This window comes from Cornus florida, unplaced genomic scaffold (genome assembly GCF_030987335.1).
Source record: "Cornus florida cultivar Cherokee Brave unplaced genomic scaffold, ASM3098733v1 CherokeeBrave_3.0.0_Hap2_Chr02, whole genome shotgun sequence".
NCBI lineage: Eukaryota > Viridiplantae > Streptophyta > Magnoliopsida > Cornales > Cornaceae > Cornus > Cornus florida.
In genome coordinates, this window is record NW_026775572.1 from 20,911,177 (window position 1) to 20,935,956 (window position 24,780).

Consider the following 24,780-nt stretch of genomic DNA (forward strand, 5'->3'; position numbering starts at 1 on the left):
AAGGAATGGTTGCAATACATCTTCATACATAATCAATGGGGAAAAAAAAATTATACCTGCTTATATTTTTTGCGGTCAGAGCCATGTCTATGAGAAGTCTTAGACCCATCTTTTTCATCTTCATCAAAACTCAAGTCATCCACAGAACTTACGTGCCGTTTCCTATGCTTCTTATCTCTGTCTTTTCCTGACCTTCTGTTTCCTTCCAAAACATCAGTCTCTGTTCTATCAGCATCATCACTTTCTGTTCCATCCTTCATAGATCGCCCTTTACCTGTTTTGCTTTCAACTCTTTCTTTCTCCCTCCTGTGTTTTGTCTTCCTCTTTTCTCTATCATTTCCCTCTTTATCCTTCTTGGTCTGCAAAAGAGGGGTGATTATTAGAAACAGTAACAATAGAATGAAAAAGTACCCAAAAAAATTAGAGGCTATCTGTAAAAACCCACTGTTGAAGATTTACTGGATTAATCAGCGGGAGTAAAATCCTCCAGCATTGATGTTCTTTCCTATTATTGAAGATTTACCGTTACTAGAGAAATCAGTGGAGAAAAATCCTCTAGCATTCATGTATATCCTCTAGCCTTCACCATTGTATTGTGAACGAAAAGAGAGAGTATAATAAAAGTGATGTAGCCCTTCAGGCTTTGTGTGCCATTGATGTAAGCCCTAGTTGCTAAACCATGTATATCCTAGCCTTTGTGTTCTTCATACTTTATTTATTTATTTATCCTTCTTGGTCAGATCTGTCTCTAGTTCTGCCACCTAAAACCCTGCATAGGCATAAGCCACAGGATGACCACTAGGTAATAGCATTTTCTTAAAAAGCCAATGACCAGGTTTGCTAAGGTCCTGATGACGACTAGTCTTTGACTACTTTTATACAAGCATGTGTTTCTGTAAGTCAATTACATCAAGACCGATTCAAGTCTGCATAGGAAATAAAGTTACAAAAAGCATTAATTTTTTCAAACAACACATCTAAAAGTAGCCACGTCCAACAATCTTGGAAACAATAAGAACACACCAAAAATTGCCCAATTTTTTCTTAAGAAAAATTGAAATTGGTGACCATCATCCTCTAAATATAATAATTTTTATTATATAATAAAAATTAATAATTTTTATTACTCCGTATATTGACATACCATCATCCTCTAAATTATGCGACTTTTATTTTAAATTAAAAAGTAATTAAAATTTCAATAACTGTCCTATTCAATAATCATGTTTATGCCATGTCTACTCAATCAATGTAAGCTTACATCAAGAATCTGCATTAAAAAAATAAATGATTATGGATGAATTAACAAACACAATACAAAATGAGGTTCCATGATGTAGTATTCATCTATAATATTGCATTGATTAGTGAAACTAAGAAAGGTTAAATTCCAACTTATAAGTCTAGAGAGTAGCTGTAGAAGCAAAATAATTTAAGATAAGTGCAACCAAAATAGGATACAATATAAAAAATAAAAAAATAAAGCCAAATTTCTCTGACCTTCCTACCGTTTACAAAACTAATATATATTTTAACAAACTAATACTCCACTTGACAAACCTTTGTTTCAATTATAAAAACGGATAAAAAATCTTCTATTAGACTGCAAGCTTTATCACCTTTGAACAGTCTCCACACCATGGCATTCCATACGATTCAGTCAGCGAACCACATCACACATGACCAGAAAGTCTCAATCAACAACAACATTCCTATGTTTCCATTCCGCTCTAACTAAGGCCATAGCCTCAATCGACTCACATACATTATATTACCTAGAGAATAAATAAATTCAGCACATATTTAAAGTCTAAAATCCAACCTATGCATTCGAATTCTGACTCTAATATATAAGGAAGAAAGCAGCAATAAAACAAGAAACATTAAGCACGTATAGGAACATCTTACAAGTTCTGCCAGGCATATTCTGGGTTAAATTGATAAAGTGAGAAATAGAATCACTTATGATATTCAAAAATTTCGGCCTAAATCGTGTGATTTAGAACCTATGTTACCCGGACTCGGGTACGGGTGTCGGACACGGGTACGTGTCTAAAGGTCGGATCCACCAATCTATTCAATTGTAGGACACGGGGACACGGAATAAAAGTGTCCAAAATTCGGACACGGGTACTTGGACACGGCATACAAAATATTAAAAAATGAAAAATTATATTAGTGATAGTCTAATAAATTTAATCAGATAGGCAACTAAGCATGGCATAAGGCAGCAACTAACAAGATAACTTAGATAAGTAAGAGATGATGTTAATTCATAATTGTTAAATAAGTTAAATAACATGAAGAAAACAGAGAGGGAAAAAAAATATATAATATAATATAATAAAATTGGGGAGAAGATTTTTCATGAGTACTATTTTTTTTTTTTGGAAGGTAAATGTATTGTATTGAAAGAAAGAATTTACAGCAGTCCAAAGCCTCAACCAATGGGCCAACCCATAAGTTAAACAGCCCATAAGGTAAATATTGTGTTGAAAGAAAGAATTTACAGCAGGCCAAACCCTCAACCAATGGGCCAACCCATAAGTTAACTAGCCCATAAGGCCTTACAGATAGATTAAAGACGTATTCAGTCTAGGGTTTCCTAAACTAAAGAAGTCTAAGCCAAAGATCATCCGGTTCCAAGCGGTGACGCAGGTGACGCACTAGCCACACCGTGCACCACCGTGCTCATCGGTCTGGAGGCTCTGCCGGCGGCCGTATGAAGGAATCAGGCAGATCCCACGAGAGTATCATTCTCCTAGAACAATCAGAGTCTTTAACCACCATAGATGATAGTCTCTGCCTTATCAATAATAAATAGGGGTATTCTTGTCAAAAACCCACCACACACACACAGTCTCACACACACACATACGCACAAGAGAGAAGAAAGAAAAGAAGTCTCAGATCTTTTGAGGCGGCAAAAACGCAACTTAATACGGAGTACTACACATTATTTTCTAATTTTTTCATCGTAAACAAATGCTTTAATTATAAGGTTAAAAATGTAAATTTACACTTATTTCAAACGGTCAATTGTGGTGAGTGGGTTATAGCTGGTAACCCACTAACCACATATTTATTATTATATATATACCATATATATATACTACTACCATATATATATACACACGTTTCTCAATGACAATGACAGGCAGCTGTCTGCTGAAATTTATTTACGCGTCAGAACGTGAATAACACGCTCCAAATAGGGTAAGTTCCGATGCAAAACCAACGCGTGAAGAACCCTCGTCTTCTCCAAAACCCCCTTCCTGAAAATCGCGGCGAAACCAGTAATTTCCGACCACTGAAATAAGGGTTTTCTTCAACGGCTGTGTCCGATCTTAACCGTACAAGGTCGGACGCATATCCCGTATCCGTATCCGTATCGTGTCGTGTCGACACGGACACCCTCGCCGGAAACAACAAGTCCAGGTAACACAGTTTAGAACTCCTACAGGTTAGATCTAAAATATTAAAAGAGGTGTAAGAGCTAAGAAGTTGGAAATTTGGGAAAGAAAACGAAAAAGAACGAGGAATTCATATTTTATAACTCCTTGCTGAAAGTGGCCATTATTGTCACGACCCGCCCACGCTGTGTAGATATTGTCCGCTTTGCACACACTCTCAAAACACGTCACATAGTTAGGGGATGTCCACACATTCAAGTCTGGGTAACTTCTTCGCCCGAGGCGATGTAGGACGTCACAAATCACAATCACCCCCTCTTGGGACCAGGCATCCTTGTTGGCCTGACCCACATGGGCTTGTGCACGCCCTCCCATTTCCAGTTGGAGATTGGCTCTGATACCATTTGTCATGACCCGCCCACATTGTGTAGATATTGTCTATGTAGCATACTCTCCTATCGATGCTCACGTTGTGAAGACTCAGCAACTCTCACACTCCCACCCACCCCCCCACAACACCAAAGGCGGCAATATAAATTAGCAATGTTATAATGGGACACCACAATTATAGCCATTAAATAAATTAGCACTATTAGAACGGGAGGAAGGGGAACATGACCAACCCTTATACAATAGTTAAAAGGAAAAAGGTCTATATATTTAAAACCATCTTGGAAAACTTTTAAATCTCAAATTGGGATTGCACTAACAAAACGTCGGCTCAACCTATATTTGGTTAGGCTTGGACAAAAGTCTTGAACAACCAACACAAGAATGAACCCTAATCAGTTCATCTCCCAATGCATGTGGAGGTACTCTCTCAGCCGCATCGTCAATTCCACTTCTCCGCAAGAATCACTAAACACACCAAATGCCAAGAAACACTTTCTCACTCAATTGCTTTTCAACAAGTGTCGTTGATATACAGATCAGGGTTTCAAGTTGTAGTTCTGAATATGAGTGAACATGTATCAATTGTCTTTCTAATGATTATGTATTTAAAAATCTCTGAATAATTAACCTAGATGTTAGAGCTTTAATGACAAATTGCATATGCAATGCATGATCGAGAATTAATCTGAGTTGAAAGTTCTTTATTCATGATGTTTCAAAAAATTAGTCACTTTAGCAAATTATTTTCAATTAACACCACCATTGCACTTGAACATCAAAAATTGATGGGGTGAACAGCTTAACACCATCGTTAAATTTTTTAGCCATAACGAAGCACATTTAATAGTCTCTAGAATCTTTATCAATTTTAAAGCTTCAATTGAAGGGCAGGTTGGACTTGAACAATAACAAGAAAGCAACAGCCAACAGCCTATGAACAATAACAAGAAAGCAAACAAATAAAATATCAGAAGATATTTTTGTATTAGAATGAGAGGGAACAGTAGGGAAACCTTCTCTTCCCAGCGCTTTCTCTCCTTCTCTTTTGCCTTCTCTTTCAGTTCTGTGATGTATTTCTCAAAGATCTCCCTAAAGTAGCTCTCTTCAGCGATGAACCTGTATAATGGCATGACAAGACAACATACTTTTTGATGAGCAAAGGTTATCAGATATACATTTATTTATAAGAAAATTAAAAATATTAAAACCAGAACAGCAGGGTTCAAATATAGTACAATCTACAATGTCAGATGAAATACAAACAGCTTTTTGTGTCGCATGATACATAACATCACACAAGAACTTGCCAGCTATCAAAATGTAAACAGACAATGCTATGTGCATATGTATGTATTTCTATTTAACATATACACACGCATAGTTTGCGTTTGTGGCTTAAGTTTTTTTTACACAAATAACAACAAAAACTATCTTCATCCATCAACCCTTACTGCAACATTATAAACATGGATCATCACTTAATATATCATGAATTATGTAATGCTAAGAAGAACAAGTAATTTTTTATGAATATACACATTTTTTCAACCATTTCAAAAGCAAGTACAGGGACATGATTCTAATTTCTAAAGGTCCAAACAGGTTTCAGAAACATGTGGCCACTTTTTTCAGGTTAACAAACACTCGTACCTGTGCAAAGTTATCAGTGTGCTAACCAAATCAACCACTAATAGACACAATTCCCATAAGTAGCATAGAATTCTGGTAACTCCAACGAGGGAATACAGTGAAAATTTATAGAAAATTATAACCATATAGGTACCAACAATACTTACCATGGAAAAGAAAATTAACAAATGTAGGATGATATCAGTGAACAAGTTCTATCATTTTGTATTATGACTTAAAATCACTTTTCTATGACTAAAAAGTAATACCAGTTCTCTAATCTATCCTCAAAAAGTGGTTTGTGATCCTCCCATTTCGAAGACGCATTTATTTCCTGCAATCAAAAATAGAAAAAAGATTTGAACAAAGTTCTTGCATTGCTCAACCATCAAAAGTGAGGGTAGCAATATTTTTGGGTAATAAACAGCTTGCTACACCTTTGAAGTACACAATAAATCATAGAAGTCATCTCCAGCCCTTTTACGTTTTTTAGCTTCTTTCTCCTCCTTCTCCCTCACTCTTTCTTGTAACTCATTAAACGCAAGCTGCAAAGAGGAAAAGGACACATCAGATTGTTCAAAAAAAAAAAAAGAAGTTAGAACTGTAAAAGAAAAGTAAAAGCCTTCACCAACTCAACACACGTCATGGTGGAAAAACAAACTTCAAAGCATTAGTCACTGTGTCAGTTAAGGTTGACAGAAAAAAGGGAAAAAAATCCCGACCTTCCACGAAACTCCTATTCTGCTCCACCCACAAGCTCCTAATAAGGCACAGCTATCCAAACCTACCTTGGACGCCTAGTACAACTATCTTGCCAGCCGTCCAACTCCACCCAGACCGACTTCAGCATTATCTAAAATGCCCTAAAAAGAGACATCAATAAAGCAAAATATGATTGTCTCCTTCCTACCGTGGCATATGCAATGCCAATCAAGCACTTTATCCAAAATCGCTAAATTGTCTATGTTTGAATAGTTTCCAATGCTTCATCCATGCAAAAGGGTAACTGGAAAGGCATTTTAGCGTACCAGATGCTTTTGCAAGTAATATGATATCCAAAATGCCTGCCCCACACAGATCCTTATATAACCCCAAACCAGCCATTCGAAGGCCTTCTATCTCCAGACATCCTACCCCTACATTGACAGAAACGTTAAACAACTCAGGAAAGAGTCTATGGGTTCCATCTTCCAACTAAAATGCAGATAGTCATCACACTTGAAAAAGCTAATTAATCTGCAATACAGTCTCTATCTCCACTACATAGCAAAATAAACCAGTAACACTACTTTCGAAGCAACATCTCCACACCAGACGTCATGCCAAAGCTCACCCTTTCATCATTTTCCACCAAGAAGCTAAAACATTCAGAGAAATCCCACCACAATCTCTTTGACCATTTTCGCAAATTTATAACAAATTTCCTTGTCCATCATCAGGAGGCCTTCATCCTAAATCTGTCCCTCTAAATTGACTTAAAAAGAGAAGTGCTCCAAAAGGTCAAGGCATTCCCTTGGACACACACTCAGATAAAGCATTCTTCACAGTTTCATGCTTTAAAAAGGAAAGCCCAAAAATTACTTATCAAAAAAAAAAGGAAAGCCCAAAAAAGAGCCACTCACTATATACTTCTCACATGAGTAGAAGAAGAATTGAATCAAAAGCATCCTTAGACGCATTGATCCATATCTAGAATTGTGTGACAAAAACTCTTTAAAATATCAGATTCAGAAGGGCAGTCACCATACCGACCTAATATGATTGTAAAAGTTATGTTTTTGATTTTGGAGGCGCATCAAGAGACCAAGAGAACAAGAATTTCTGAGGTGTCATCTCTGTGGTGATGAGGACAGACATATTTGAAGCCTTGAGGGTTTAGGGTTTTTTGGCTTCTTTATAGGCTATAGTTACTGAGGACTTCGAAGTTGCACCTTTAAAGCTGAGCTGAAGAAAAAGTTTAGGCTTCTTTGACCAAGGATCAACATTCATATCAAGTCTGCCATTTCCCTCAGCTTGGATACAGAAATACAACAAAAATAAGAATTTTTTTGAAAAAGCGTGAAAACACTTGGGAACATAAAATAAAATCTATTGATAAATGAAGATAAGCAGAACAATTGATTGATTGAATATGCTTCAGGTCTACACATCTATTCAGACAGTAGAACACTACCGTGGACTCGAGGAGTAAAAGAAAATGCATATAAGACATTGAGATAATGTTAAAGATTCTTTACTAGTAAAAACAAGCATAAAGATTTGAAAACTGATACTCTCAAGCATACCACTATTACATAAGAACTGATGAACATTCTAGTTCTTTACTAGTAATAACATTAGGAAGGCTACTTATCAAAATAAATGACATTAGGAAGGCTACTCAAACCTTCACAGTGGTTTGTGATCTTATGATAACAAATATGTATTTTAGAAAAAGGAATAACATATAGTGGATCACAATTCAAATTTTCTACCGCTAGAAGAGCAAATAAACTAACACGCAAGCATTGTACAGTTGTTTTAGTAGATAGCTTGACATGCAACATAGGCTGAAGGTTTTAAATGTAGGATATCAAATCCAAGAACTGTGTGGTGTAATTAAAATGGGAAAAACCTCAACTATTCAAGTAAGATGAAAAAAAGAAACAATACGAAATTTCGAAGATGAAAAACTAGTGCAATTTAAAATAGGATGGCAAAATAAAGGTTTCGATGAAAAAATAAAGGTTTCGATGAATCATCCCATACCCATGTTATGACGTCACTATGTGCGATTTCACCACACTAGGGGCGACTTGTGGGGCGATTTGTGTTTTGTTAGGTTGGGATGAAATCCTTTCTGGAAATTGCAAGATTACCAAGAATCTCGCTTGGTGGGGAAGTGAAGTCTGCAGTTCCTCACCGAGGATCGTCGTTGTACATTGACGGGGAGTCCGTCGGAGGAAGGAAGTCAGTCCTCTCCTCTTGTTTGGTCGGAAGATTTGATAAGGAAGTGGGGAGTTGTGATCGTGTGAAAGAATGGGCAGCGCGGGCTTGGAATACGACTTGTGGAGTGGGGGTAACACTGTTATCCGATTCACTGCTTCTTTTCCGGTTTCCTTCTCAGGCAGAGGCCAAACGCGTGTTGAAAAAAGGGCGACAACAGTGGGGTTCTGCTACTTTGAGGATTGACGTGCGGTCCTTCCGTGTTGGTTGTTGTGGCGTTCTTAGTGATAAAGGTCTCAAGCAGATCAGGCTGTTTGGCCTCCCTTTGCATCTTTGGTGTCATGCTTTGTTCGTCGAAGTGGGAGAGCTTTGTGGTGGATACGTGAGATCTGATGCTGATGAGACTAAGGATGCTGAAAGCGTTCGGATAACAGTGAGATCTGGCCGTGATTGTCCAAAGTTCATGTTTATTAACGACGACACCTTTTGTTACAAGGTCGCGATTTGGGAAGAAATCTCGTCGGAGCTTGTTCCTTCAACGGAGAGTCTTGAAGGTAGTGATGGATCTCATCTTATGTCGGAAGAGAAATGGAATGAGATTCTCAGTAGATAAAAAAGAGGGGGTTCTCGAAATTCAGCAGTGGCTGAAGGATTGTGAAATTCAGCAAGCAATGAAGTTCATAGGAGGTAGAAGACGAGGGGATCTTCACGCGCCGGCCAAACGCGTCGTTGATGAGCAGAGAAGGAGTACACTTGGAGATCAACGGGGTGCTCCTCCAGATTCGGCCTTATCCTTATCTCTTTATGATAAGGTAGGGGACGATTTGTCTTTTTGGGCTGAGGATGGCGGTGTGATGGGCCAGAAGATGTCAAGACAGGCCAGGAAGACTGGGCTTGGTCTTAATCTTAGGCTCATTCAGCCTAAACCCAATAGAGCGAATTTTGGTTCTGGGCCTTTTCGACGAGTACAAAAAGGGCCGCTTAAATTCAGGCCAAGTGGGCGGATTCAGGTTGGGCCTAATAGAATGGTGCGAAAAGGGCCAAACTCTTTATTTATCTCTTTCCCAAACACTAAACCTGGCCCTAAGCCATTTAAAGAAGTACAAGCCCATGCTAAGCCTTCGACTCATTTGCTGAAACCCGAGCGGAAGATGTTGGATGTCGGTCGCCATGGATCTCGGTGGACTCGGACTGAAAAACAGAAATGGGTTGCACGATCTCACACTTCATTTTCAGGTTTGAGTTCTGATCATTCTCAAAATGCTCTCTCTACTTCTACTTCTTCTTCTTTGGGTGGAGTGGTGAATAATAGGGATGTTGTGGAGGATGTTTCGAATCAACAGAGGTGTCTTATTGGGTCTTCAGGTTCATGGTGTGATGGGTCAGAGTTGGATGTCTCAAAAGCTACAACTGGGAGTGTGGGTTGTTTCAATGGAGTGACAGTTTGCGTTGGGAAAGATCTGCACTTCAAATTGAATAATGACTCAGCTGTAGCTCTGCTTAAAGAGCTTCGGCTCTTTGCTGCGATTGAAGGTTTGAACAGTCAATCATCTGCGAATGAGGTGATTTTGTCAACTAAACATGATGATTCGGAAATAGAGGGGAATATGTAGTTAGGAGTGGTTGATGTTCCTTCTCAGCAGCACTGTTCTAAAGATTCTTTTTTCGGGACGGATTTTGATCAATTTGAAGTGGATTTAATGGAACCTCTGGCAGTTGTGCGGCCAGATTGTTTGGAGACAACCACTGATCTGGGCATGGAATGGGTTATTGACAATATTGGAGCAGTAAGTGAAGCTTTGGGTCTCTCTTCAAAAGGTTATGAGGAACAAACCTTGTCTATTCTTCACAAAATTGTTGCAGGAATTGGTAGTACTGAACCTAATCGTGGCACAAAAGAAGTCAAAGTCAGAAATTCACATCAGAAAAGCGAACAGGAAGTGAAGAATCTAATTTCTTGTGTTAATTAACGGGAAGAATGGGACGACCAAAGAAAGGGGAAGAACCAGAAGTGGTAAATGGGGAGGAGGAGGAGAATTGATCGTTTTTGGTTCTACATGAAGCTACAACTTATAACATGGAATGTTCGTGGTCTAAATGATCCAAAAAGAAGAAGAGTTGTCAAGGTAGCTTTGAGGAAGTGGAGTGCTCATGTCGTTTGTTTACAGGAAACTAAGATGGCTGCTATCACCGTTGAGATTGTCAGGAATCTTTGGGGAGGTAGGTTTGTGGAATGGGAAGTGCTGAACGCAACAGGCACTTCAGGGGGTATTCTTCTCATGTGGGATCGTAGGTGGTTGTCAAGATTGAATTGTTGGAAGGGTATTTTTCTGTGTCTTGTTTGTTTTAGATGGAGGAAGACAATTTCAGATGGGTGTTTTCAGGTGTTTATGGGCCTGTGTTACTGATAGTGATAGACCAGTCCTGTGGGAAGAGCTTTGCTATGTTAAAGATTTATAGTCATTGCCTTGGTGTTTAGGTGGGGATTTTAATTCTGTTAGGTCCCCATTTGAGAGGTCCACAGGGGGCAAGTGGTCCTCAGAAATGACCATGTTTTCAGAATTCATTGATAGTAATTTCCTCGTTGATCTACCATTGGAAGGAGCGGCCTTTACTTAGTCTAATGGTAGGGAACTGGTTACTTTTTCCCGGTTGGATAGATTTCTGGTTTCTGGGGCGTGGGAAGAGCATTTCCCGGATGTCTCTCAGGCTGTTCTGGTTAGAGTCACATCTGATCATGTGCCTTTAGTTCTTGATTGTGGTGGTTTGAGTTCTAGACGCACTCATTTCCGCTTTGAAAACATGTGGCTTATATTCGAGGACTTTCAAGCGAAGGTTCAGTCTTGGTGGGAGGAAGCGAATTTCACAGGCTCTGCTAGTTATGTGTTAGCTAGAAAGTTTCAGTTTCTTAAAACTGAGTTAATAAAGAAGTGTTTGGGAATCTTGAATGGAAGAAGAATAGAGTTCTTGCTGATATTGCTGAGCTCGATCGTCTTAATGAGGTGGGACAGAGTGGGGAATCATTACGTTCTAAAAGAGCCTCTTGCCAAGCGGTTTTTGCTGAGATTGCTCTTGTGGAGGAGATTTCGTGACGCCAGAAGTCTCAGGCTTTGTGGTTAAAAGATGGGGATCGTAATACAAAATTCTTTCATAGACTTGCCAACGCTCACAGAAGATGTAATCACATCGGGCGTATCTGGGTCAATGGTTCTGAGTTGTGGAGGGAGGACGAGGTGCGCGGGGGAATCGTTTCTTTTTATCAGCAGCTCTACACTGAGACTTTGGATTGGAGACCTACTCTTGATGGTCTTCCTTTTAATTCTATTTATGCGTTGGATGGTGATAGGATTGAGACTCCATTCACGAAGGAGAAAGTGCCTTAAGCACTTTCTAGTTGTGGGGACAAAGCTCCAAGGCCAAATGGGTTTACTATGCGGTTTCTTAAGGAGAGTTGGGAGGTGGTGCGAGCTGAGGTAATGGGTACCTTTTAGGATTTTTATTCTCATGGCACATTTGAGAAATCACTGAACGCATCTTTTATTGCTCTCATTCCCAAGAAGGGCAGTGCCTTTGATATTAAGGACTTTCGGCCAATTAGCTTAATTGGATGTTTGTATAAGCTTATTGCCAAGGTTCTTGTTTCCATGATGAGTAATGTTTTGGATGGTCTCATTTCAGAATCACAGAATGCTTTTGTTGGTGGGAGGCAGATTTTGGATTCCGTTCTTATTGCAGGGGAATGTGTTCACTCTAGATTAAAAAGTTGAGTTTCTGGCGTTTTGTGTAAGCTTGATATTGAGAAAGCTTATGATCAGGTTAATGGGAAGTTTATTCTGTATCTGCTTCGGAGGATGGGGTTTGGTGGCAGGTGGATAAAATGGATTGAAACTTGTATCTCGTCAGTTATGTTTTATGTGCTAGTGAATGGTTCACCTGCGAGTTTTTTTGCTAGCTCACGTGGTCTGCGACAAGGAGACCCATTATTGTCTTTTCTTTTCCTTATTGTCATGGAAGGTCAAAGCAGATTAATGAGAAAAGCGGAATATTTGGGTTACATTAGGGGGTTCAGTGTTGGCAGAGATGTTGAACATCATATGCAGATCTCCCATTTGTTGTTCACGGATGATACTTTTGTTTTTTGTGATGCTGAAGTTTCTCAACTCAGATATCTGAGGTGCATTCTTGCTTGCTTCCAAGCGGTTTCTGGGTTAAAGATTAATGTTGGAAAAAGTGTGCTTGTCCCAGTGGGGGACGTTCCAGATATTTCCTCCTTAGCTGCTGTCCTAGGGTGTGGAGTTGGTGCTTTTCCTCTTCCTTACTTAGGATTGCCTTTGGGAGTTTCTTCTACACGAGTTGGGAATTGGGATCCAGTGATTAATAGATATGAGAAACGATTAGCAGGATGGAAAAAGCAGTATCTATCTAAGGGGGGGAAAGTCACACTCATTAAGAGTACTCTCTCATCCCTTCCTACCTACTTTTTATCTTTGTTTCAAATTCCATGCTCTTTTGCTGAAAGAATTGAAAAAATTCAGAGGGATTTTCTCTGGGGTGGAAGGGGAGAGAAGTTTAAGTATCATCTTGTTAATTCGGATCAAGTCTGCCAACCGTTGAGGTTAGGCGGGTTAGGCATTCGAAAAATCGTTCCGTTTAATCGTGCTCTCTTGGGAAAGTGGTTATGGAGATTTGGAAAGGAACGTCATCGTCAGTGGAGAAGAGTTGTCTCGTGTCGTTTTGGTGAGGAGAGTGAGGGCTGGTCATCTCTTCCAGTCACTATTACAGGAGGCATTGGTGTGTGGAAATTCATTCGGAAGGGTTGGGATGTTTTCTCCACACGCATTAGATTCAAAGTTCGTGATAGCAAACATGTCCGTTTTTGGGAGGACCTTTGGTGCAAAGATTAGTTGTTGTCTCACTCCTTTCCTAGACTTTACAGTATTGCAGCCAATAAGCATGTCTACGTGATTGATTGTTATCAACTTGATAACAATGGAGTTACGTGGGATGTGCGGTTTAGGCGCCCCTTTCAGGATTGGAAATGGAGGAAGCTTGTGTTTTTTTGGATATGTTGTATAGGCAAAAGGATATTGGCAGAGGGTGTGATGATATTTTGTGGGTTCCTTTAGCTCATAGTAGGTATGGTGTCCGATCCATGTTCTTGTGTTTGTCCAATTTCGTTGGTCACGAGTTCCCTTGGAAGTCTATTTGGCGTTCTAAAGCTCCTCTTCGAATCGCATTCTTCGTTTGGACTGCCACATTGGGAAAATTTTTGACATTAGACAATTTAAGAAAGAGAGGCAACATCATTGTTAATTGGTGTTGTTTATGTAAAGCTGATAGTTAATCCGTGGATCATATTCTTTTGCATTGTCCTGTGGTGTATGATTGTTGGAGTTTTATTTTTTGCATGTTTGGCGTTTTTTGGGTAATGCCTAAGCACTCCTCACAATTGATTAACGCTTGGAGAAGGTGTCCTATCAAAGAACAAGCTCGTGATTATTGGAGAATTGTTCCACATTGTGTCTGGTGGTGTTTGTGGCGTGAGAGAAATAACATATCCTTTGAAGGAAAAGAATCGTCTTTAGCTAATTTAAAAATTCATATTCTTCGTTCTTTGTTCTATTATGTAAGAGGAAATGCATGCTCCTCGATTGATGATTTCTTTGATCTCTTGGATTCTATTGGTCCTTAGATCTTTTTTCTTCTTGTATTAGGGACGTGTTCCCCTTTTGAACGTCTTTCTAATATATTTTTACTTATCAAAAAAAAAAAAAAAAGGGATGGATTAATGTGCTGTAGGAAATATATATATATATATATATATATATATTAGAAAGGTTCTTTAAGAATCAAGGGCAAAGTCCATTACTAAGAAAACTCAGGATGGAATGAGAAAATCCAGATTACCAAAAATTATGAATAAGAAAGGTTCTAAAGGTACAGATTACCAAAAAAGAAAAAATATATGTAGTAGTAAAGATGCAAGGTGTACAGAATAGGACAATGTTTATGTAAAATGCTGGAAAGACAACATATACAAACTTCCTAGTCAAAAGGATAGGAAACTAGAGGTCTTAATCATGTTGAACAAAGAGTGAGGATCCAAGGGTTAGGCAAAAGACAAGGAAATTAAATAAAGGTGAAAATGTTAATTTTAGAAATTGTTGAATGAAAATCACATGGAAGCTTTGACTTCAAAGAATATATTGATCCTAAGAGATTAGAAGGGAAAAAAAATCAAAAGATCAGAAGTCCAAGGTAATAAAAGAGTTAAGAAAGATGAACGATAGAATGGCTTTAAGATTACGTGAACTACAATAGAAGCAAACAAACATTTTACCTATATCAAAACATTTTACTTCAAGATTAGGATGATGGTGCATTTCAGCAAGTAAAATTTATTAAGATCATAACAAATAAAAGTGTTTGATGCGTGCTTGATAAGTGGAGAAAAAAGTATATTTTACCTATATAAAAAATATATACTCAAGGTTGTAAGAATTGCTACACAATTAAATGTATGATTTATGCTGTGAAACTTCAGAATTGACAGACGGAACAGCAAGCAACTAAGACTTCAAACAACATACTGAAAAACACATTTGGATTTAGGCAGGCAGATGAATAATGGAAGTCATCTACTTACGGATGATGGTAAGGTGCAGAGAAGAGAAGAACAGATCTCATATGGTCACTACAAACTTAGAGATAGTCCTGGTAAGTCACTGAATAGATAATATGGTGGCTATTAGAAAAGAAATGAGTCATAAATAGATATATTAACATAACAAAGGACATGTCGTAGCGGAATTGTGACTACAATATGAATGAAACAAATGAATACGAACAACAGTAGGCTTATATTAAGTATCAACGTTAAGCCTCTATTTTTCGCCTTAGACATGGATGGACTGATTACACATTCAGAGTGAGTTCCATTGTGTGTGATATCTTCTAAAAATATTATATTTGACTGAAGTAAAATATGGATAAATGCTAAATTAGATATTTGGAGGCAAGCATCAAAGTCGAATAGTGTTTAACAAGTAAACAAAACTAAATATTATGGAAAATAACAACGACTGCCAAGAGGGATGTTGTAAAAATCAAAGATCTACTAGAGATACTTAAGGGTCAACAATTATCTAACCCGTGCATCAAAGAAAGGGACAGATTGTAAATGAAGTTGTTAACAAGATTATTAAGCGGACAAATTGCCTTTAATGTATTGTACGATCATCACATGCCTATAAAGCTTAAAGGAAAATTCTATAAATTAGCCACTAGACCAGTAATACCTTTTAAAGACAAAATGCTAGGTGAATATGAGAAAAATGTATAAAAGAAAACATAGAAGAAATATGGATATTCAGATGGATGTGTGGTAAGATAAAAAGGATAAAATTGGAAATGGAAAACATTCTCGAGACAATGGAAGTAGGTTTATGGAAGAATCCGTTCAAGATAAAATGCAAGGGAACAGAGTAAGACTGTTTATGTATGTTCATCTAATACCACTAACTACCATAGTGAAGATCAATAGCGCCGCCCATATCAAGGGCAATGTGCTAAGGGAAGGGAAAGATCAAAATTAATCTGGATTGACATAGTAACAAAGGAAGGCATGGTAGCTTATGGTCTAAGAGAAATTATGGCCCCATACAAAGCAGAATGACAAAACAAGCAGCTAAAACAAATAGTTGGGATAAGATTAAGTTCTGGGAATTGAGTTGGGGAAAACTCATAAGTCATAATCGGCACTTCAACCATTTATCTACCTACCCCTCAACAGTGGCAGGAAATACCACTCAAGGTAACAGCTGAAGAAGAAAATTTCTATAAAATTTTACGATGATCAATGATAGAGAAGAACAAACCTTTAGATTGATATCTGATATCGGTGGAGAGCTAATTTCTTCTGAAATTGCAGCCTTGAAGTCTTCTAGCGTCCAGGTTGATGACAGTGAAATCTGCAAGCAATTCCAAAACATAAGATACGATACCTAAGTAGTTTAATAGCATATCAAAACAAAAGGTGACGAGATTGTACCTTTCGCAACTTCAATGCATCTTTTATTCGAGCTTTGTCCTCAGTATACTGAAAAGCATATATAGGTACATAAATAAATTCAGATGGCATCCAAACTTAACAACTCGTGGAAATACAACAATGCACCTATTGCAGTTTTACAAGCAATGCCTATTACTTATTTCAGGGCTGAGGGGTGGACAGAGCACAAAAAAAAAAAAAAAAACGCTTTGAAAGACGTGCAAAATATATTTCCAAATTTGCCTCTATTCTTTTTTTCAAAAAAAATATATATATCCATTTCCAAATTTTATCTACATTTATATCAAAGAAAACCTATCTTCCACCACAATAGACATTATTTAAACCTCTCTAGCTTTAATCTACCGGGCAGTCAAGAATCCTTTTTCTGTTTAGCGACCATCCACATCAACAACTACCATTATCACAGTTCACCCATAATAAGTCCTAAACAAACCTTTGTGCATGAATTTTTTTTTCCCAATTTAGCACACAAAGGGAAAATATTTTGGAACATACACTAGCAGCAATCGTGTACGCGGTTTGGATACTTCAAAGGAACAACACTTCCCTAATTAAAATCCAATCTAATTGATCCAGATTTTACAAAAATTTCCATATACAATCTGTTTTAGCATCTTCAGTGAAATAATAACCTTAACATGGATGTACTTTTTTTTCAAGATATAAATGATCCAAACAGATGTTAGTGTTGATCCTTCAGGTCATTATAGAATCATAGACTATCTCCTCTTTCCCATTTATAGTAAATCCATCAAAAGCATCCACTTGCAAATCACCCAGCAAAGTGCTCTACAGATGACCAATCCAGCACCATTATTTCCTTTCTGGTGCTGACATGAATAAATAACTTGTAACTGGAGTCGCTATATGAACCTAAAAGCTTAGTCAATTTAAAAAACATATTCTGCTACAAAAGAGGCATTTCCTTATTCTTATAAGTAAATTGTCAACACCATACCACATTACCACCAAAAAAAGGCATTTCTTAACCACGACGGATGTTATGAAGTTAGTCCTTTTATGTGAAATTATAAATTTGGTTGAAACTGTGATTCACCAAAAAAAAAAAAAATGGATTCTTTGGAGAGCATTCTTCCAGGGGTATCTACCCAAAATTCTACCGAAATGTGAATAGAAAATTACATTTGTATAGAAAGAGTACAAGAACCTAAAACAAAGCAAAACAAAAGCCATCTTACAATCTTATTGCACTAAATATATATATATATATATATATATATATATATATATATATATATATATATATATATATATATATTTGATAAGTCACTAAAAATATATATATATCATAAAGAATCTTCAGAATATATGGTGCTGAAGACATAACAAGATAGTGCCATTGCTGATCTTGGCTGGTTTAGTTATGGATGCAAGTATGTTACCTGTTTCTGCAGCTCCTCGGCAACATCTTCAAATAAATCTTTTGCAGTTGAACCTGAGGTATTTGATGACACTGCAACATATGCAGGTAAATCCTTAACCTGAAAACCAAAATAAAGTTAAATAAGAACACAAAGATTGCAGTTCTGGAGAGCCAAGTAATGTCAGCCATCCAATTCAGCAGAAACTAGATACATGTGGTTCCCTTAACAAAAGCAAACTGAATCAATAACCTTCATACAATAGTCGCGACAGTGAGTCTCAGCAGTGAGTGTGCCTTCAGCGACATGCAATTCCATCAACTTCCGGAACTCATCACGGTTTTTACGCTCCGCTTTTCTTGATTCTTCCTATTTAAATAAGAGACACAAATAAGAAAAGAAGAGAAAAGACAGAGAAAAGGTTATTCACTACCGCAGAAGGTCCATAGTTATGATACCATCCGCATTTTCCTCTGCTCCTCCTCTTCCTTCTCTAAATCACGTACATATTCCTGCAAAATGTAAAAATTAGATGGAACAACAATTTTGAAACTGAAATTACTTAATTGAGAAATATTACCTGAAAAATTTCCAACCGATCAATTTTTTCAAGACGCGAGCAACTTTCATCTGCCTCTAAGCGATCTTGAACTTTCCGCCACTGGCTGCTTGCCTGAAGAGGAGAGGTAACACGTGAAGTACAATAATCTTGATCTAAAAAACTCCAATTAGAAGACTTGTTTACTAAAATTGAAATATAAAATTAGCACAATGCTAAACATTACCGTTATAAAGTCACAAGATTTCAAAAATTTCAAGTATTCCGTTCTATTCCTCTTATGCTCCTCCAATGCCCTTGCCCGTGCCTAATCAAAATCCCAAAACAAGAGTATTAAGAGCACAACTGCTTTGGTGATGAGGTTCAACAATAATTTAAAAAATTAGTAAGCACATCAAACATAGCAACTATACTTGATAAATGTTAGCCAGTAGTCATAATATTTGACTGAAGCATACATCCACAAATAAAAAGAATAGTTCGACACTAGTTCTAAAATCACAAGGTTGTTTGTGTTTTTTCAGGAGATTTTTACCTCATAAATTTTCATATATAATAAAGAATATTAAAAAGTTTCAACATCACTGGGCCACTAGCCTGTTTGGTATAATCTCTCTACCCAAAGGGGAGGTTAAGAGCCGACCCACAAGGGGCGTGATGTGGGTATGTGCGCCATCACCATTACACAGGACTCATAAAACAAGGCAAAAGGGACTTCTAATTTTGTAAAGTACAACTTAACAAAGTATTTTCCCAACTATTTGGGGCCATTATATACATTATTACTTGAAGAAAACAAAAGGTAAGTATCATTTATGTGGATCCCTAAAAAGGTACTAGCTAGTACCTACTAATACCAATTTCTCACAATTCGTTTTGGCAAATGCAATTTAAAAAAATGATTCAATAAGAAGACTGCAGCAACAGAAGTCCCCAGAAATATAGACCTAACACAACCATCCCACCCAAACTATTTTATTAACCATTGACTTAAGATATATAAATGTTCAAGGAAATCAAAAATTGTGGCACCCAAAGGGTAGGGATGGGGTGATTGTGCTTATAAGAAAGAGTGAGGGATAACTATATCTGTAAAAAGAAAAGAGACGCAATGATAAGGAACACCAGCTTCTACCCAATGGGAATAATAACAAGAGTTGTGCTATTTAAACCTCCCAGTTCATTGCATCACACTGAAGAGGAGAGGTTGGCTTAGGATTCCAGCCCATCTCCTTGGTTTAAATAGCATGTGTCATTTTGTCACTAACGAAGTATTCAAGGAATCAAATCCATACGATCGATTGCCTATCTCACCATCATCTAAGTTAGGGGTTTATGTTTCCTTCTTGTTTACAAGTATACATAGCATCCATAAGACCTAGGGAAATGCTGAATTATTTATGAAAGACGTGAATTATTAGTTTCCCTTTTTTGTGTGTGTGTAATATGTTAAAACAGTTTTTGGCTAATTAAAATTTGAGAAAAGAAAACTAATAATAGTTCTATTATTCAATAGAAAAGTTGACTTCTTGCACATAGAAATTAGTTAATGTTGAAGAAAATCACCTTTTCCACGAGTTCCCCCATAAATTTTTCGAAGAAGTGTTCACGGTCTTTAGCTCTCTCAACAGCTCTGAAACGTTCATCATCTTCAAATAGAGCAATTGCTTTGCTGAATGATTGTTGAAAGTTTAATTAGTAAATGAAAATTATGAAGATATTGACCATACTACATACAAGATGTCAATGTTACATGAAATCTTCTAAATGTGTGAATACCTGTATTGGACAAGACACAACTCGATTAATTGAACATTCATCCAACAAGCTAGTATGATAATTTAAACTTACTATATAAATTATACAAAGAGCTCTATCATTGTAATCTCTTGTTCAAAAGTTGTTTCAAATAAGTGGAGTACCCAAGGAAATTAAAGAGAATTAAACAACTTCATGTCTAGCTAGTCTCCATGTCCGTGAAGTTGGAAAGTAGATAAATCCAACATGTACTCATACCCAACACAATATCCTAGTCTATATAACATAGGCAAAGATCAACCAATTATTTATGTCAAGAAGTTCAAATATACCACGATATACAAAACATAATCACATATCAGTATATGTGTGTGTGTGTGTGTGTGTGTGTGTGTATCAAAATCACATAAGGTAAGACATAAACCTCCATCTTGTGGATGACGTCAATTCTTTGGACTCCTGTGAAGAAATCAAGATAAAAATACATATTAAAATAATTATATCCTGTAAGAGTTATGGAAGGGATTTCAAATGCAGTGAAACAACTTACTTCTAACATTTTCTTAAAATCTTCACGTGCTTTTTTCTGCTTAGCACGCCTCTCTTCTACATCCTGTTTTTTCTTTTCTCCCAGGAACTGTAACATAAAATCATTAACATATGTAAACATATGGTAATAAACTAATAAAGAAAAGTTATAGCCTAATAGGTGGTAATTAAACAGTTTAAGAGAATAAACTCAAACATCATGTAGTAAGAACTTTGTTATGAAGTCCATCTATGTATGCATTTACCTCATTGAAAGCTTGCTTCCGTTCGCCAAGTGATCTCAGAGCACTATACCTTTTGTCATTAATTATTACTCTCATGGCCTGATTTGTCCACAATTGATGTCAAAGATTGGCAAAACTATGGGAATTACAGAAAATTTTGTATAGCACATAATTCACCTGATCCCAAGACCAATCTGACCCAATGTTTGCAGACTCCAGAAGTGCTTTAAATGCATTTTTTGCCTCCTTCGGGAAAAAAAAGGAATAGTTTAATACCCAATAAAAACAATATAAAAAATAGTATACAAGTCTAGTTCAAAATGATACCAGTTTACTTTCATAAACTACGGGTTGTTTATCAATTATTTTCTCCCCCGGTGCACTAACGTTGACTTCTCCAGCAATTACAGTATCTTTCTTGGCTTCCTTCAACGCATAAACCATGTCAAGTTGGAGCATAGTGGGTATCAAGAATTTGTCAATAAACACACAGCAATAGCTTATATCAGTTGAAGATAACTGGCTATACCTCTATATCCCCCGCAGAAATTCCATTTGCGGTAATTACAGTATCTTGATCTGATAAAGTACTCCTACAAGATAACATATTGAAAATGGAGTAAAACCTATAACAATAAAAAATATATATATCTGCAACATATAAATCCAGTTTCATCAGGAAATACTTTGACGTTGTAAGTGCATCTTCTGAAGTGATAGAAATCTCGGCACTTCCAGCAACAGAAGCAATTGGTGTGACATTTTGATCAGATGTCTGCACTTCAACAGCATTTGTTGTCAAAGTAGACTGTGTAACAGATGAGACAGGAGATTCCGAAGCCACCACCGGTTGTGGGTTAATTGCAGCAACGACAGGTGTCACTGGAATTGGACTTGACACTACGCCGCAAGCTGGGGAAGATGAAGTATCTGCTTCAGGGGATGGAACTTCAACAGCGGAGAAGGAAGAAGCAACTGAGGCATGAGAATCTGCATTCTTTTCCACCTGTGATTCATTGATAGATGCCATTTTTGCTCGAGCTAACTGTAAGCACATATATTTTAAGCCCGATAAGAGAATAGTGAAAGAAAAAGAGAATTAGTAGACAGGTTTTTCAGGGGATGAAACCTTGAGTTCATCAGGAATTGTCCACTTGGATTGCTTGGTGACCTTGTTGTAGTAGTACCTGCAAACACATTACAATTTATCAAAGTGGTTCATAAATTGCACACTTGAAAACCCAATGACTCCAAAGAGTACAAATGAGAAAGTCAAAATGAATCAAACACACTTTCTTCCATCGGGACTTGTAAACTCTTTCCAGTCAGTTGATGCATCCGCCCTCTGTTAGTTAACAGAAATTGAATTAGTGGCAATTACTGTAGAACACAAAAGATGTTGCAAGTCATAGTAGGACATAATTAGAATTTAGACAAGGATATAAACAACAGGCCATATAAGGTGCCGAGGGAAGCAAACCAAACAAGTTTACAAGACAAGCAAAGGCAGAGGCCAACAAAAAAGCAATATTAGTTATAAGGGTGGATGAATGTAAAGGACATTATACTGCAAAGTAGTAGATCAACGAAAAAAAGGATTTAACCAATCCTGCATCTCTAAATAGCAGAAAGTGAAAAAAATTGGCATGCCAAAGAACAAACTTCCAGTTCAATTCTATTCCCCCCCCAAAAAAAAAAAAAAATTTGTTCAAGATGCATACCAGAGAACAGAGTAGAGATTAAATTAGAAAAATGCTAGAATAACAACATACGGGGTGAATATTTGAGAACCGCATCTGAAGAAGAGAACCCCGGGCCCAGCCAGGTATGAAAGGAAAGTGAATCCTGTGATTAATGCAGAACAGCCCTAATCACCACCACAAAGGAAAACACAATTTCCTTTTCCAGCAAGCATATAGTACAGTAACACCAATATACAAAGAGGTTACACATGAGAAAAAAAAGAAGCTACAAGTATAAAAGTAAACATAAAAGCCGAGTACACGCAACACAGTTCTACCATCCATTAGGCCACTATTGGTCATCCTAATAGTAGTCGCAGAGGAAGCATCTAAGTTCCTTGACATAACTAATTCCATTATACAGTCGTTGATATTCAAGACACGTGCAACGCCTAAATTCTGCCATATATTGAGCTGTAATTACAATAATAAATTTAAAACTTCAAATTTGAATCCAGTTCCTTTGTTCTCCCCAATAATTGTAAACACTCAAAACACAAAAATATTTATTACCATAGGATAAAACTCAAGGGTTATTAGACTCATCACTCAGTGAACTAGACACTGTTGACCTAGGCCCTAGGGTGTTAACAGGCGTAACCCAGGTACAGACCTACATCTGGCATTATATGCAAAAATTGTCTATAGTCAGATGATCAGATCTGAACCTACATTCTCATGCTTGCAGCCCGATACTTGCACTGAACCTAGTAATGGCCACACCCCTACCATGAATTTAATTACAAAAAACAAGAGATAAAGAAGCTAAACTAACACAAGATTTGAGATTCAAAAACAAGCTTGGCTTCATGCAACAACTTTAAGGACACTTGATCAATTGCAGAAAATAAGAGAGAACAAAAAGAGAGGCTTGACATGGATGTGAAAAGGTTCGTGTTACAAACTCCTATAGAGCCAGTAGCAACAACCACTGCAGTGCCTCATCCTTCAATTTGTATCCTGACTCTGTTATTTCATAATTCACAATGCTAAAGGAGTCCACTCAGCTAAATCCTTCTCACCTAAAAAACCTCCAAAAAACCACAAGTATCGACAGCCCGCATGCCTGCTGCTCAAGCACATTACCCTCCAAAACTAAATGCCATGTGCCCATATCAATATCTCTTTGTGAAAGAAGTTCAAGCAGATCCAATGAATAAAATTAAGAAATTACAAACATTGTGTCCATCACATGTTAACCCTATTTTTACAGGTTCTTCCATCATTCAATCATCTAAAAAATGAGTTTTGCTACATGTTCATCATCAATACTAAGAGGCTATATGCGAAAGATACCTTAATATTTGATCAATTAAAAAGTAAATATGATCTGACTATTTGATAATCAACCTATACTACGTAACGAATAGTGTCGAAAATGATGTTTTCACAGATTTTGAGTTCAATGGCTAAAGTAGAGATACATTTCTTCGATATTCTTGTTTTATAATAAGGATGTAGTAACCTTTGTGTTAATGAGTATTTGTTGTAGAAAATTAGACACCAGATATGCATGAAACTCCCTTTCAGAATTTAAGAGTTATAAAACATGACAAGGTTTTACGCATAAAATTGTCCCTAACACAACATTTTCAATTCGTATTAATGACCCTACACACAAACCAAAATTTCATGGTAGATATACTTATTGAATTTGAACAATTAGGGATACACAGAGTGTAGAAACATAATCTTTAATTTCTTTGAAAAGAAATGGAAACATAATATTAGAAGTAAAGAGATACAAGTAACAATTTAAAAAAAATAAAAAAAATTCCTTTCTTTTGGTAGCAATAGGGAAGGCCTTATTTAATTACTAAAGCAACAATGAATAATAAATTCTAGAGATCAAAAACATAATTTTAATGACAGAATGTGCTAACATTGAAGCAATTCAGTAGGTAGTGCAACAAGCAAAGACCTACGGCCTATGTTACTTGGACTCAACACTTTACCCTGGATTATCCATGTCAAAACGATGTGAGGACATGGGTGCGAGATACGATTATGGACATGGCTGTTCATCTGAACTGGAGAAGAAGAAGAAGTGGAAGAGGAAAAGAAAGGAAGAAAGACCGACCATCAATTCATCTTCGTCCAAGCCAGAAACATAGCTGGAATGCTTTTTCAAA

At 37.1% G+C, this 24,780-nt stretch overlaps 1 protein-coding gene across 3 annotated transcripts in view; it reads right to left on the reverse strand.

Moving 5' to 3' along the window:
• The window catches only part of LOC132294168 (pre-mRNA-processing protein 40A-like), a 31,033-nt gene that overhangs the window by 483 nt on the left and 5,770 nt on the right, over window positions 1-24,780 (reverse strand). For all 3 annotated transcript variants that reach the window (XM_059791926.1, XM_059791925.1, XM_059791927.1), the window contains exons 8-28: window positions 22,199-22,251; window positions 22,036-22,093; window positions 21,593-21,951; window positions 21,436-21,499; window positions 21,234-21,332; window positions 21,084-21,152; window positions 20,928-21,005; window positions 20,684-20,770; window positions 20,558-20,592; window positions 19,942-20,047; window positions 18,602-18,682; window positions 18,397-18,489; window positions 18,275-18,328; window positions 18,069-18,185; window positions 17,838-17,936; window positions 16,411-16,458; window positions 16,238-16,330; window positions 5,873-5,980; window positions 5,705-5,769; window positions 4,820-4,922; window positions 57-359 (exon numbers count right to left, since the gene is read on the reverse strand). In XM_059791926.1, the coding sequence (XP_059647909.1) occupies window positions 57-359; window positions 4,820-4,922; window positions 5,705-5,769; window positions 5,873-5,980; window positions 16,238-16,330; window positions 16,411-16,458; window positions 17,838-17,936; window positions 18,069-18,185; window positions 18,275-18,328; window positions 18,397-18,489; window positions 18,602-18,682; window positions 19,942-20,047; window positions 20,558-20,592; window positions 20,684-20,770; window positions 20,928-21,005; window positions 21,084-21,152; window positions 21,234-21,332; window positions 21,436-21,499; window positions 21,593-21,951; window positions 22,036-22,093; window positions 22,199-22,251 (2,172 nt within the window). The remainder of the gene's footprint in view (window positions 1-56; window positions 360-4,819; window positions 4,923-5,704; window positions 5,770-5,872; window positions 5,981-16,237; window positions 16,331-16,410; window positions 16,459-17,837; window positions 17,937-18,068; window positions 18,186-18,274; window positions 18,329-18,396; window positions 18,490-18,601; window positions 18,683-19,941; window positions 20,048-20,557; window positions 20,593-20,683; window positions 20,771-20,927; window positions 21,006-21,083; window positions 21,153-21,233; window positions 21,333-21,435; window positions 21,500-21,592; window positions 21,952-22,035; window positions 22,094-22,198; window positions 22,252-24,780) is intronic.